At 46.9% G+C, this 15,725-nt stretch overlaps 2 protein-coding genes across 3 annotated transcripts in view; one reads left to right on the top strand and one right to left on the bottom strand.

Moving 5' to 3' along the window:
• Slc2a9 (solute carrier family 2 member 9) overlaps positions 1–15,030 on the top strand; it is a 140,947-nt gene extending 125,917 nt beyond the window's left edge. For both annotated transcript variants that reach the window (XM_055624176.1, XM_055624175.1), the window contains one exon: positions 13,033–15,030. In XM_055624176.1, the coding sequence (XP_055480151.1) occupies positions 13,033–13,287 (255 nt within the window). In that variant the 3' untranslated portion in view covers positions 13,288–15,030. The remainder of the gene's footprint in view (positions 1–13,032) is intronic.
• On the bottom strand, positions 8,757–9,306 carry LOC129689055 (60S ribosomal protein L29-like). Its single transcript, XM_055624177.1, has one exon. The coding sequence runs from the start codon at positions 9,304–9,306 to the stop codon at positions 8,821–8,823; it is 486 nt and encodes a 161-aa protein (XP_055480152.1). The 3' UTR covers positions 8,757–8,820.
• Positions 15,031–15,725: the final 695 nt, after the last annotated feature.

Raw genomic sequence — 15,725 nt, 5'->3', positions numbered from 1 at the left:
TTTCTGGGTCTGTGAATCAGGTCCTTGTCTTCTCTGCACCTGGGGGTGGGCAAAGTAGAAGACCTGATTGACACTACAGTCCGGATGCCATCCTGCCAGGCTGGAAGTGGGAAGCCTCTAGTGGCACATTCACACACACCCCTGAGCACTTGCTGTGTGCCAGCAAATGCTCAACCTTGTCAATGCCAGGAGGCACAGCCTCCAGCAGCCCTTCTGAGAGATACCTGAGGTCTCACTGGGCAAGACAGAGTCAGAACCTGAAGCCAAGTTCTTTATCCTCACCTGTAAGACAAGGAGAGAAGGAGGCCTTTGTTAGTTGGCAGATAACCCTATTTTCAAAATCCACCTCAAGTTGAGTAGTTAATTTATTCCAAAAAAAAAAAATTGCTTACGGATACAGATAAAGATTTACCCAGAGGGAGCCATTCCTCAGTGTCTTCCACAGAGCTCTGTGTTGAGAATGTGTGTGTGTGTGTGTGTGTGTGTGTGTGTGTGTTTCATTGGAGCCATCTCCAGCTGACTCTAGTTTCACTTGACCTTTATTTCACATCGCTCAGATTTGCAAATCGTTTCCCATCTGCACATCCCTCCAGTGGCTTCATAGTACTGCGCCTTCTCCGGCAGTTTCCCATGTGTCGGGGGCCCACATTTCATATTCATTTTCATTCAGTGCAACTATCCCAACCCACTCATTTGGCTTCCTTGTCAGAGAGGAAGTCACAGAGGGAGCAATGACTACATTTTGGCTATATATGGGGCCATGGGGCAGACAGGCTGTAGAGTGGACGTTCTTACTGCTCTGTGGATCAGTCAGGATGGGCTGTGTTTTCTGTAAGAACTAGTAGCCCCCAAATGAGGCCCGAAGACAGGAAATACCCAGTTCATGGTAACTCATTACAGCAGCCATTGAAATAAATACAAAACAAGCCAAGCACTCACACAGTACACTGACTGAATGAGCCAGCCCTGTGCAGCTGGCTCTCCCTGGGCATGTCATGTAGTGTGACTTGTATAATCCCATAATAGGTCTCTGAGGTCTCAGACACCCCCCCCCCCACCCCTGGCCTCCTCTTACAGATAGCAGCTGATGCACAGAAATGTCAAGTCACTTCCTCGGGGTTGCCCAGCTAACAAGCCACTCTGGAATGCTCATTCTCAGCCACTGGAGTGGACAGCCCGAAATCTCAGGCAGGGCCACCTATGCAGAGGGTGAGAGGGTAAGGATGATAGAAGGGCTCTAAATGATTTTTAGATTGCTTCTTATAAATACCTGGAGCTCATTGTTCTGGCTAGAAGGGTAGCTGTCTGCAGCCATCCCTGAAATTTGGATTTTCTCTGTGATATAAGAATAAGCCTACCTCAGACCTGCCTGTCCTGGGCTCCTGCCAGAAAGATGTGTCAGATAGCTGTGGGTTCCTAGGGTGCTAATTAGGAAGGCCAAACAAGTGTCTTGTTTTTATTATACTTAGTAGTGTGTGTGTGTGTGTGTGTGTGTGTGTGTGTGTGTGTGTGTGTGTGCAGGAATAACTTGCAAGAGTGTGTTCCAAGCTAGATCTTCTCCATGCTACAGGGCAGGCTGGTGCCAATCTGAGAACCTCTGTGTGGGGCACTCTGTGAGCAGGTGAACTGTGGGTGAATGCTCAGGACTTACATGCGGAGAGAGCCTGGGCTTGCATGTCAGCTCTGCTGCTACTATGCAGTGCGACCCTGGGCAGGTTCCTCACAGTCTTCAAATGGCATTGTGTGTGGAGGACAACAGCGGAATCCACTCACTGGGCCCTTGTGATGACCTGTGGTATGGTGCTTGAAAAGCATCCTTAGACAAGGGAGAAGGCTTGATGGACAAAGTGCATGCTATACTAGTATGTGGATATGAGTTCAAATCCCCAGTACTCATACTCATGTGCAGAGGCACATGCCTGTTGTCCCAGTGCTGGGGAGATGGAGATGGAGCACTCGTTGGGGCTTGCTGGCCAGCCAGTCTAGCCAAATCAGTATGTTCCAGGTTGAGTGAGAGACCCTGTCTCAAAATAGAATGTGTAGCATGACTAAGGAAGGTCTATGACATCAACCTCTGGCCTCTGAATGCACACACACATACACACACATGCACACACACTCACAAATAATAATAATAAAACAAAAGTTAAAAAACAACAAAATTATACTTGACAGGCCACAGCTTGGGCCAGGCCATGGACAGAAGTGGGTACAGGCTGACAGACGGTCTTAGGGAATGGGATGCCGTGGGCCCTGAGCTCCAGGTGGCAAGGCAGACCACAGAACCGAAGGATAGTGTGTATGTGTTTCCCACTGTAGTGACAGCACACTCCTGGTGCTGTGTTTTAATGGGGTGCATCTCCTCCTAAACTTATGCTGAAGTTTGGTCCCCAGTTGTCCTGGTCAGACTTGTTACAGTGAAAAATGCCTGTGAGGAAGCAGAGATCTTTCAGCTCCCAGTTCACCATTCCTGTCAATTCCCAGCCTGCTCTGTTGCTACCAGCTGAGCATCAAAACCTGTGAGGGGTTTGGATGAGCTGCAGTAGTTCACATAGGTGTATTTCTAGGGCACACCTCCAGGGATACACTTCCTCTAACTAGGCCCCGCCCTCCACTTGCGTCACGTCACCTCCGACAGTTCATTCTAGATGATGACTCTACCAGAGGACAAATCCACTTAAGGAGACGGGACCCTAGTGACCCAACTACTTCCGAAAAGACCTGTGGAATGCTGTTGCACTGGTGATCAGACCTTCAACACACAGGGCTTTTGACGGGAGACCCTCATATCCAAATCAGAACTGTAAAGAAGTGTTGGGGTTCAGAAGGCTACCCCTTCATGAAGATGTCAAGCTGTGTCCAGGGGAATGAGTTAGCTCTCATGGGAATCATCTCAGAGCAGAACATTCTAGCTCCGTGCTCAGCTCCTCTCTTCCTTCCTCTCAGGTGCCTGGTACCCTGTGGCTCTCATCGCCTCTCCCATGTAAGGACATTGATATACAGAGCCCACCCAGGTGGTTGAGGATCCCCCTTCCATAGCTAGAACTTTAGCACATGTTCAAATCTCCTGCCACCCCCCCCCCCTTTAAAGAGAGCAATGTCCTGGATCTTTGAAGGCTAATATACATTATGAGGTGTGTTTTAGGATCAGGGGCTGGACATATAATTGGAAACTCTTCTCCCTGGATAAGGATGCATGTGACCTGGAACCCCCAGGAGAAGTCATGTGACACCAGTTCTGGGTGATTGATTACCTGGCATGTTGTCACCCAGAAGATGACAAGAATGGACATGCCCACTATTGCTGTGGAAGACGCACTGGCTATTCTGACTCAGCACCCAATAGCAGTCACTGTGTGCTCATCTTCACACAGTTACTCACTGTTCTCAGCATTTGGGATAGATCCTACTGGACCTTAGTGTCCTCATTTACTCCAGTAGACCAAAGGGATTCAATCTGGAAGGCCCGTGAGTTTAGGAGTTTAGGATGCCTGGTTGGGTACCCATCACACATTCTGATGCAATGTGGAGGGAGTGGAATTGCCAGCATGTGTCAAAACAGAGCAAATGATCCAAGCCCACTACCAAGGCTGAGTGCCCACAGACATCTGGTAACCCATGAAGGATGGAAAGCAATGGGAACACACAGAAAAGCATATGGGTGTTTCTGGAAGACTTCTTTTTAGATACTCAGAGGTTAGATTGGTGTGAGAGTCTATGAACAGGGAGACCTGGTGGCTGAGATAGTCTGTGGCTTGCCAGGGGTCCTGTGATAAGGCTGGGGGCAAGGATAGGGGGGGAGAGTGCCTGCAAGGAAGAGGTGAGGGGCATGAGGTAGCACTTGCATGGTGTTGCTGTCCCCTGGCTGAACAGACAGCCACGCTGGGAACAGGCACCTGCCTCTAGGCAGCTCCACACCCGGGTCTCCTCTTGCTTCTGCAAAAGCAATCTACAGTTGACCCTCAGTGGCCTTTCCTTCCAAGTAGCAGCGGAACATAAGGCCTCTGAACTCATCCAGTAGAAAGATTCACATAATTGAGATGAGGCATCATCGAGGCAATAAAAGCCTTATCTGTCAGAGAGTGGCTCCATCCAACCACTTCTGACCAGAGCTCACTCCCCGCGGAAACCTTGCCTTCAAGTGCAGCTGATTCTCAATTACCCCAGAAGCGCTACCTCATGAACAGCTCATGCCCCACAGGGAAGGCACGGATGTGGCATGGGCTCTAGTAGCACAGAGATTTCAAAATGACCTAGTCCTTCCTTCCTCCACAGGCTGTGCCAACTTTCAGATCTAGAATTCCTACAAGTAAGAGATGGAGGCATAGGCACCAGCTCAGGCTACATAGAGAGTTCAAGCCTAGCCTGGACTACCTGAGATTCTTTTTGAAAAACAAAAAACAACCCCCCCCCAAAAAAAACAGCAAATACACGCACACGCACACACACATAAAACACATGCAAATAAACAAACAGGGAAAAGAAAGAAAACCCTATAGTTGGTCTAGATACAAATATAGATATGAATAAATATATATGTAGGTAGATGGATAGATAGATAGATAGATAGATAGATAGATAGATAGATAGATAGATAGATAGATAGATAGATAGATAGATATGGCATAGATACATAAAAAGATGACATGCACATAGTCAAATAACATGTTGATTTGGGGTTATTTATCAAAGACATACATGTAACTTTGTCCTGCATTAGGAGAACATTGTAGGACAAAAGAAATGAGAGTGGTGATCAAGAATAAAAATGATAGAAACAGATATATACAAACAAGAAAGGATCTCAGCATGGGCCGGAAACGTTAGTGTGTCAAGAAATGGAGTGTATTGCAGGCTGGGGAGATGGCTCAGTGGGTAAGGCACTTGCCACACAGCATGAGGACCTGAATTGAGATCCCCAGGTCCCTGGTACCCATGTAAAGCTGGACGGACACTGTACATGTCTGTAGTAATCCTTACACTCCCCCGTGAGATGGGAGGCAGTCAAGGGAACCCCTGGAAGCTCCTGGTCTACATAGCCTGCTATACACAGCAGCAACAAAACACCATCTCAAATGAGGCAGGAGGCAAAGACTGGTACCTGAGGTGGCTCTCGGACTTCCACATAACATCTGTGAATGTGTGCCCATGCAAACACACATTCAAAGAAAAAAAAGAAAGAAATGGGGGATGTCATTAATCCAATCCTCTGTACCCGGGGTTGGAGTGGAGTAGGAGAGAGCAAAAGAGAACACTAAAGAAGTCAACGTGTAAATGGCCCAGCAACCTGATCGTCACTGCTCATGGCCAGAGACTGAACCCCGTACCACCCTGCCTCACAGACACATACCGCTGGCACTGCCTCGAGCGTACTGGCATTCCATGGCTGTCCTTTCGCACAAGCCCCACAGCTGATGTTTTATGTAGGGGTCTTAGTTAAGGTCTCTATTGCTGTGAAGATACAACATGAATACAGCAACTCTTACAAAGAAAGACTTAAATGGGGCTGGCTTGCAGTTTCATTTATTTAGTCCATTATCGTCATAGAGGAGACATGGTGGCGTGCAGGCAGACATGGTGCTGGAGAAGGAGCTGACAGTTCTACATGTTGATCCACAGGCAACAGAAGGACATTGTCACACTAGGCCTAGCTTGAGCACATGAGACCTCAAAAGCCTGCATCCACAGTAACACACCTCCTCCAGCAAGGCCACACCTACTCCAGCAAGGCCACACCTCCTTCAGCAAGGCCACACCTCCTAACTGGGTGCCTCCATGTGGGCGAAGCATTCAAACATGAGTCTATGGAGCCAGCCCTGTCCAAACCACCACAGGAAATTATCTCATCAACCCTAACCCAGCCTTACAGTGTTCATCACTCAGCCACCACTAAAGGTGTCAGTGGGCCCCATAAGACACTAGACCAGAGGGAACTGATTGACCTTACTTCCTCTTCTGCTTCTGCTCCTCCGCCTCTTCATTTGTTCCTGTGAGATTCTTAGGGAATTCAAATGATAAATTACTCAGCTTTTTCTTGTAGAAACTATGAAAATATAATGAACAGAAATGACTCGCACTAACAGCTTTCTTCCTTCTAGATATAAATTAAGGGTCTATATATGTACAGGTGCATGCTTAAGCATGTTTGTGGGGGGGTGTCTGTATGTCTGTGTCTATATGTGTATGTGTACAAGTGTGTCTGTGTGTCTCTAAGTGTGTGTGTGTCTATATGTCTAAGTCTGTATGTGTGTGTCTGTATGTCTGTGTCTGTATGTGTCGGTGTGTCTCTATCTCTGTGTGTGTGTCTGTGTGTCTCTGTGTGTCTGGGTTGGTATCTGTATGTATCTGTGTCTTTCCTGGTTTGGAAACCACTGCTTGGATTGTAAGCCCATCCTAATCTAGCGTGACCTCACAGAATTTCTATCTCACTTGGAAAGACTGTTCTCAAGTGATGCCTCATTCATAGGGGTCAGAGCCTACAGTTTCAGTGTGCCTTTGGGAGAATAAACCGATGAGCAACGCCTGTCCTTCCTATGGCAACCAATGTGTCCTAGGGTGTTTGCTCAAAACTGTGGCAAACAGCCCAGATCTTAAAGCATTGGCCAGTCTCAAGCAACCTGGGAGAGTTACCACTCACCACCACCACCTTCTATCATGTCCCAGACAATCTTCGTGCCCCAAGCCCCACCTGTTAGCAAAACCTTCTGGATTAATTAAGCAGACTTTGGAGTCAAACAAGGAGACCTTGAATTCCAGCCATATCAGTCAGCATTGAGGTCTGGGGCAGAGTAACCCTACCTTTCCCTGAGCCTGTCATTGTCTTGTCTTTGGATCGAGAGCATGCCTGTGATTCACAGTGTGGCTCTCTGGAGACTCAGGCTCCCAGACACCTGCATGGTATCTGTAGGAGAGCTGCAGCAAAGCTTGCTGTTGCCATTATGACTGCTGAAAAGTCATTGTCTGCCCTGATGCCATAAACGGAGAAACAGAGGGCAGGGGAGGGAGGAAGGCAAAAAGGAAGGAAGGTGGGAGGGAGGAAGAGAAAGAAGGAGAGATGAGGGGAGATACCAATGCTTCCAGGACACTAGCAGCTAGACACAGAAAGCACCAGTTTCCATCAGATGCTAGGATGAGTTCTTGAGACTCTAAAGAGTGACATGTGTCCCCAGGATGCAGGGAGCTCAGCTGAGAGCCACTGCCACACAAGCGCCAGACCCTGATAGGGGTTTCTGCTGTCATGGAGGACAGGACTGAACCCAGTGTGAAGGACGGGATAGGCATTTCCTAAGTATGGACACATATTTCTGGCCACTTCTTTTCAAACATGTAGACTAATGTGGCCTAAATCATTCCAACTGAGAGCACCTTTTTGCTTTTGATAGGTGAACTGAATAGCTACTTCTAAACCCAACCCAGAACTTCATTAGGTTATAATTTCATCACCCCCAGCACACACTAGGTTTTTGTAGCCATGTATTTAGGCGACGCCCCTCCTCTGAGCCCATCCACCACACCATCTACAAAGCAACTCATAGGTCCACTGTGTGGGAGCCAATTCTGCATCCCAACATGTACTTCTCTTTTCCTTGCTCTGGGAGGCAGTTACCCCCTCATAGTTATGATTCAGAGGAAAAGAAAAAAAAAAGCTGAGGTTTTTTTCCCCTTAATCTTAAAGACCTTTTTCTAAAAGTAGTATTTTGCCAAAATTACCTTGTATTTTTAGCATAACTTAACATTCTACTGTATTGTGAGAAGACATTTTCCTCTCTGAAATGGAAAATCTGGATCACTTTCATGGCCATCTAATGATATAAACAATGTATTTTCAGAAGTGATATAACTGTGACCACCAGCACTCCTGAGAGCTGGAACAGGGTCGTGAAGAGGGGTAATTGCTTGTACCAGGGTGGGAGAGCCAAGTATCACCTCAAGGCAGATTCCACTACATCCAGCAGATTCTATGAGCTTGGCTCTTAACTGATACACAGCCACAGCCTAGTGTCACCTCTTAGCCACCGCATCTGAAAATAATGTCACAGGGTTGAGGTGAATGAACAAAGCTAGTCAGTAATTCCCAGGATAGGAAACAATTAGAAAGCAGTTGCTAATGTTACCCGTTGACTTTGTCAGGTCTTGTCCTCAGCCCAAGCCAGGGTCCCACAAGGGGCAAGGCAGCTGTGGAGAAGAGCTGTATGTCTATGTCTGTATGTGTGTGTCTGTATGTCTGGGTTTCAATCCAGTCCTGCCCACTTCTTGCAGCAAGAACTTGGCAAATAACATGAACTGTCCTGGCAGGAGTAAAAACAGTCTAAAGAGAGATACCTGTGTCCCACCCGTTGTCATCACTGAAGCAATGTTCTGAAAGGAATCTCATGACTAAGGAAGGGAAAGGCTGAAGCCAGAGGAAGGATTTTTTTCAGGGAAGATTTCACTGAGTTCCAGCAATTTACCAGACCCTCTTTCAGGAGAAACCAAAGCCACGGCAATGATGGATCAATGATAGATCAGGCTACACCTTGACCCAAATTGCTTAGTTACGGCACACCTCTCACTTTCTATTTACACCTAAACCTCATGTCAAGACCTCAGTGACTGGCTTGAGGCTCACTGGATATCATTATTTGTTCCTTTCCCCGATGTGGCCATATTGATACATCTCCCTCTCTGCTTTTTCTTTCTTTCTTTTTTTTTTTTTTTTTTTTTAACAGATCTTGCCTCAGGTTTATTTGTAAAAACAGCATAGAACACTGGTCATCTGTATAGTGTGTAGGTTGGTGTGTCACACCAGTCTGTCTGTCTTCACATTACTAGAACCATTTCCTATGGGGCCTTCACAGGGGCCTGGGCACCTTTGGGAGCCTGAACTGGACCTGGAGCTGGAGCTGGAGCTGGAGCCTTGCCCTTAGCTGGAGCTGTGGCCTCTGCCTTGGTTTGAACCTTGGGCTTTGATTTGCAGAGCCTACGATCCTTAGCCATGTAGCTTCGAATCTGCTTCTCAAGCTTGGGGTGAGCGATGAAAGCCAGGTAGCTGAGTTTGTGGCTGGGGGACTTTGGCATCTTGGGTTTAACAGCTGCAGGCTTCACAGGCTTGATGGCCTCTGCTCGCACACTCATTGCCTTTGCATTGTTTGCTTGCATCTTCTTCAGGCCTTTCTTGTTGTGCTTCTTGGCAAAGTACATGTTCCTCAAGAATTTGGGGTCTACCCCCTTAATAGATTCGTATCTTTGTGACCAGGGTTTCTTGATGCCATTTCTGTGCCATTTGCAGGACTGGTTGTATGTGATGTAGTTCTTGGACTTGGCCATGTTTGCGCAGTAACCCAGGGCTCCCGCAGCATCTGGGACCAGAAGAGCCTCTCTCTGCTTTTAATCATCACTTGCCTCTTCTGTCTTGAGTTGTGCTGTATCTTGAGAATGGGTGGCTAAGCCTAGCTGGTTAGGGCTGCCAGGGACTAGGCTCTGACCCTAACGACTTCAGTAACAACCTGACTCCAGCTTGATTTTTGTCATCTGTAAAGAGGAACTAAATAAAAATATTAAAAAAAAAAAAAAGAGGAACTAAACAGGTCAATGAATGACCCAAACATCTGGTTCCATCAAGGGCAAAGTAAATCCTCATTTGCATAAGCTCCTTCCTTCCTCTCCTTCACTAACCTGGCCTTGTAACACCCTCCTCCTATAGAGCCAGTGATTGGTACTGTGGTTTCCAACACCAGGACAAGGTAAGAGAGGTGGTGAGCAAGCATGTCTGCCATAGCTCTGTACCTCCTCTAGGGAAGTACCCTCAGCAAGAAGGGCTATTCTGGCTACATGCTGCTATCACAAAATGCCGCCAGCAGGGTTATCTCTGAGGCTGGACGTCTAAGAGAAAAGGTTTTGCAGTGAAAGAGAACTTTGAGGATTAGGGCCAAAGGATGCCACAAAAAATCACACCACACAACAGACATCACAGAAGAAATTTATTGGGGAACGGAAAGGGGAGATGCAAAAGGCCACCTCTGAACAGGGAAGGAAAGGAGAGAGAGAGAGAGAGAGAGATGGCAGGCCGTGATGGTGTGGGCTTTATTGGGCATATGGAACATGTGCATAGGGGAAGTGCAAGACAGTGGTGATGATGATGGAAATGTGTCTTTACTGATGACAGGGCGTTGGTGCTGAGTCATTGAAGGTGGGGAGGAACCTGATTCTGGACTAGTGGTGGTTCTTATTTGACTAACCCTGAGATCAAGGATATTGGTGGATCTGGTAGAGGCTGTTCTCTGCTTCCAAGATGGTGCCCCTCACTGTCTTCTCATGTAGAGGAAAATAAAAGGATGAGAGGAGTCTGCCTAGTTCCCTTCTTCCCAGTATGAGGTTGTGAACCCCATTTGTGATGGATCAACCCTCATGACTTAATCACCCCAGAAAGGCCTCACCGCATTGTAGATTCAGCCCCAACACATAGATTTGCAGAACTGAGTCAGAGCCCCATTAGCACTTTTCATCTGAGTGTCCCACCATAGTCTCAGTGCCTGAGAGATGGAGTCTTACAACCTACTTCCCCTACACTTTTGCCCCTGAGACTCCCAAGGAAGGGGACAAGTGTCCTTTCCCCAGATGTTGCGGTCACTGTGGGTGTACTGAATTCTGTGAAACAGAATAATCCAAGTGACTCACGATGTCCTTTGGGGAATGACGACAAGCTCATAGTCACCAGAGGGTGGCAAGGACACCCCAGACAGCTCCAGGAGTGCCCTGGCTAGGGTAGAGAGCCTCAGGGCACCCATGTTCTCAGCAAACAAACATCCGCTGTGGCCTTCTGTCTATCTTCCTCTCCGTGCATTCTGGGGATGCAAGCAAAACAGGAACGCCCGCCCTCACAAGGCTTAACCCGGGGGGTATGTTCTATGGATGCATAATGATGAGAACTGGGAGGCATTCTTTCAGAATAAGAGCTAGGGAGATTCTCTCTAAGGAAGGAGCTGTAGGCAGAGCTGATGAAAGTGAGAAAGGAGGATGGGCAGGAAGACAGATAATGGCATGTGCAAAGACCCTGGGCATGACATTAGGAACAACCATCGGTGAGCTAGATCTGGAGCAGAAGAGAAAGAAAATGCCCCCAGAGAAGTAAAAGGGGCCAGAGGTCAGCTAGGGGTGAGACTTTGGCTTCACTTAGACATGAGGGTGGATTTTGAATAGAACAGTGGCAAGCTGCCCTTTGCTTAACCGTCGTGATGACTTCCCTCCTGGGGATAATTCAGAGCACTAGGAGAGACTCGGGTAACTCAGAGGAAAAGCTGTTCAGTAATCCAGGAAGAGCGTAATGGTGGCTTGAGCTGAAACAGCAGCCAGCAGAGTGGTGCCAAGTATCAAATGCAGGCTGGATCTCAAGGTGGGGTCAGCATGACTCCTGAGGAATCAGATGTGAGTGGAAATGGCTGGAAGAGGCCTCCTGGCTGTAGGTGTCTCGGGTGGCCTAAGCCTTCAGAGAGATGGGGCCCCTTGGCAGCAGCAAGCTGCAAGGGTCTACCTCTATTAGACAGCTCAGATGTAGAGTCAGCCCACACATAGGGATGTGGACTGTAAGACTCATTCCATTTCATCACAAAACAACATGAGGGTGGACATCGCCACATTTCAAATAAGGAAACTTAACACTCAGTGGTTTGAAATTCTGCCTTAAGTGGCTCATCTTCTGTGTTGGCACGGACTCTCTGACAGCTGAACCCCTGATTCTCCACCTTCTTCTACATGGCTCACAGACTCTCTGTGGACAAGCACAAGGCACATTTCTCAGAAGAAGGTACCCTTCACCACCCACAGTGCTTTGAAGGGGATGTTTCAATTATTATAACAACCCTACAAAACCACTAATGTCCTTGTTTTACCACCACAGAGGCATGGTGACACTGAATGTATGTGTTCCCAGGCTCTTAAGTACTGTAAGCTCTAAAACCATGGTTTCAATCAGAGAGTAAATGGCAAAACCCCTGACATTGCTTCTTGAGACGTGCCACTCACGGACGCTGTCACCTTGTCTTTGATCAGTAGTCATTTGTGGTCTGAAGAAATCAGGCATCAAAGCTGTAAACCAAGAAGTCTTTGAGGGTCAAGGAGACAGGCTCCCATAGATCCAAAGGTTGGTTTAAACTACCCATGAAGTCAAGGATGACCTTGAACTTACAGCCCTCCTGCTTCTTCTCCTGGGATTACAGGTGTGTGCCTAACAGCCAGAAAGCCCCCTCCTGTCCCTGATCCCACGCCCAGTGCTGGGGTCACAGGCAGGATTAGTGTGCAGCCAAACCTGGCTTTTTACATGGGTATTAAAGATTCGAACATAGCTCCTAATGTTTGCTCAGGAGCCACACACCCCGCCCCCAGCTGAGAGCTTTTTATTGAACAAACCTTTACTGAAAGCCAAGCACCATGCCAGGAGTTACAGAGGCAGGAGAATCCCTGGGAAGCCCAGAATCTCACTGAGTTCTAATCAAGACACAAGCAGCAGTGACTCTGTCCAGCATCTGCCTTCTAGCCTTTCTTTTTTGTGCAAGGCTGTACCAATTAATGAGGTAGATCTTGTATGTATTGGGGGTAGGAGGCAACACATTTATCCTTGATACTGTGCTTTATATTTTTCTTACATACAAACTGAGGCTTTACATTTGTCTCATGTATCATGGGAAGGGGAAGAATGTGATGAATGGCAAAATAAACCCAGGAGAATATTCATCAAGGGTTATATTTTCCTTTCTTAATGGTCAAATTTTAAATGCCTACTTTGAAAAGAGAAAAAACACAGAGCAATAAAGATTGATATTTTTTTTCCTCATCTTGACTGCCATGAGGAACTGACTTCTGCTTTCTTTGAGACTAGCTCAAGTATCATGTGACTCTACCTGCCTCTTGCGGCCATAGCAGCCACGGTGGGGTTTTATCCAGAACTACTGGCATATGAGTGCTAGGTGCAGTGGAGAATCTTGCAACGTGGCTTTACAGCCAACTAGCTAGTTTATTGACTGCTTACTGGCTGTTTTTGTTTCTCCCTTTCCACAGAAAAGCCTGGACTCCTACTGCTTCCTCGTCTTTGCCGCAATATGTATTGCAGCCGCTATCTACTTTTATTTTGTGCTCCCCGAGACCAAGAACAGAACCCATGCAGAAATCAGCCAGGCATTCGCCAAGAGGAACAAGGCTCAACCCCGAGAGGTGAAGGCTGACTCAGCCATGTCAGAGGAGAAGGCTAATGGCCAGCCTGAGCCAGATCCATCCTCCACACTGGACAGCTGTGGCCAAAACAGAATTGTCTGAATGTGTTTTCTCACTAGGGTAACTTTCCAAAAACTTAGAAGGTTTGACTGAAGCCATGTGAGACTCTTATACTGGGGTATTAGGAAGAAGCCTGTGGCAGTCGGACCTCACAGCTGTCTTTCCAAACTTCCTAGGTTTGGTACACTCAGCATTCTATACAGCCTTCTTCATGACTAAACCCATAGTTTTGAAATAAAGTTGGGGAAAAGGGATGAGGATGCTTTCCCAAAGGGAAACCATCTGGTCTGATGGATACTCATTGTACCATGAATGGCAGCCGGGGGTTTGTATCAGCTGTGTTGTTGCTAAGCAACGCTGACCTGCCCTCTGTCTCCAGCCTCCAGGCACAGGGACCTTGGTCCTGCATGGAGGCTTTCAGACTTCATAGGAATATTATTTGTCCCACTAACAAAGATAAGATTTGCTTATCTTTGGCTCTGCTTAGGAACAACCTCATACCATGCTGCTGATCCTACCAAGGAAGGCTTCCATCCCCAGCATTCAAGGCTGCCAGGTCTGAGGCTATCCTTAGTTCAGACTGTTACAAAGAGCACACAGAAGATCAATCAATGAATAATATGCTAAAGAACTTTCTGGTAACTGCAAGTTGAGCTCTGGACATTGAGAATGACTCTGAGACTAAACTTAGGTTTGATGGGAAAGAACACTGGGATTGATTGCTGATGCCTGCCGTGGATGCAGGAATGACAGCCCCAGTTCCTGGGACTTTTGCTTGTAATGTGAAGGATATTCCTCTTCAGAGGTAACAGACTGCCTGGAAAGACACTCATCATCATTCCTGGTTCTCAGGTGAAGGCTGGGGAATCATCTGCCTCCACAGTTGTTTAGGAAGTAGAGTAGGGTGTCTGGTCGAAGTAACTTGCATCTTGCAATCATCATCTGTGCTTCATCATTTGGTCAAATCCCTCCTTCTGCCTCCAAAACAAAGCACTGATGGCAAACATCACTGATAAGCAAATGGCAGGCACTTAAACTGGCATGTTTAAGTTTAGGATGCCTTAGAGGGTGTGGTACCAGACAGGGGCTTCTCCAGATGAGGCAACACTGGTGTTTTCTGACCATTCTGGATGAGGGTGGCCTTAACCAAAACCCGTGTTCTGATTCTTCTCTCCCTGTCGAACACTCTTCATCTGGGCCTCTCCTTGGGTGTGTTCCCATCTCATGGAACCATGCTTTCCAGCATTGGTTTAAACGTTGTGTGTAAGTATAAAGAGAAAGTAACATATAGATTTGACAAGCGCCTGTCACAAAAGGAGCCAAGTGATTGAAAAACAGAAATCCTAGCACTTGAAAGCTGGTGTTCCCTGGGAGATTTTAAATATTCTGTCAATGAATATTTATTAGTCAATAAATACTCTGCCTTGGCTGAGTACTGAAGATATATCTATGCGCAAGGAAACACACTGCCCTGACCTACACACCCTCATGGTCCGGCCAAGAGCTGGAAAATCAATGTGCCAATGGTGAGCTAGAGTGCCATCAGTATGAGGGGTGGGGAGCAACATGGTGTGGGGGCATGTAACAGGAATAGTTGGGGTCTTAGCTGAGAAAGAGAAATGCCTTCCCAGACAAGGGACAGAGCAGAGCCAGGGCCAGTGTGACCATGAGACCAGAGGCCAGCAATTAATTATTTTTTGTGCATTCTTATATTTGAAATTATAATGAAGCCATGGGAGGAATATTTTGAAGCATAAATCTCATAATAAAACTGATCATCTCACATGCTTCATTGTTTTACTTTTTGCTCAGCCCTACCTATTTTCTGCCTGCTGTTAATCCACTTGCAAACACAGAATATGATTACAATCATCTTTCTCTTATCTCCTATCCTCCCCACCCTCCACTTGATATTAAATCAAATACATCATCTCAACCCTGAAAACTTTTGCTCACACGCTGGTGCACATTGTAGAGAATTCTTCACATAAGAAGCTCTTTCTCAGATACTAGGAGACAATGGAGACCCAAGATTCAGAGTCAAGTGTAACCTGCAGGCCAAAATTTTGCTGGGTGACTGTAGCCATTTGTGTTCTGCATTCTTGCATGGTCACCAAGAGAGGCTTGGCTGTCAGCCTCGCTCTCTGATTCCTTCCCAAGATCTAGGCATGAGGTCCTTATTATCCATTTTATCTATTCCCTTATCTCCAAATCAAAATGCATGCAGACCCCAGGACAGGCCCAGTCCAGCTCCCAGGCACACACACAGAGTGGACTTAAGAACAGCACAGAGACTTCCAAATGACACTGAAATGGGAGTCACCACCCGTAACACCTGGGTAAGGACTCTTGATGTGAATTTAACAAGACTGACTTCCTGCTTTCAAATAGAAGCACACATAAGGCTTTTAATGAGTTCATGTATAATCTTTAAAACACACAGGATAAAATTAAATGTGTGTGTGTGTGTGTGTGTGTGT

Source organism: Psammomys obesus, unplaced genomic scaffold (genome assembly GCF_907164565.1).
Source record: "Psammomys obesus unplaced genomic scaffold, mPsaObe1.curated_primary_1811, whole genome shotgun sequence".
In the NCBI taxonomy this organism is placed as follows: Eukaryota; Metazoa; Chordata; class Mammalia; order Rodentia; family Muridae; genus Psammomys; species Psammomys obesus.
The sequence above is the reverse complement of the archived record's forward strand: the minus strand, read 5'-3'. Positions and strand labels throughout refer to the sequence as shown.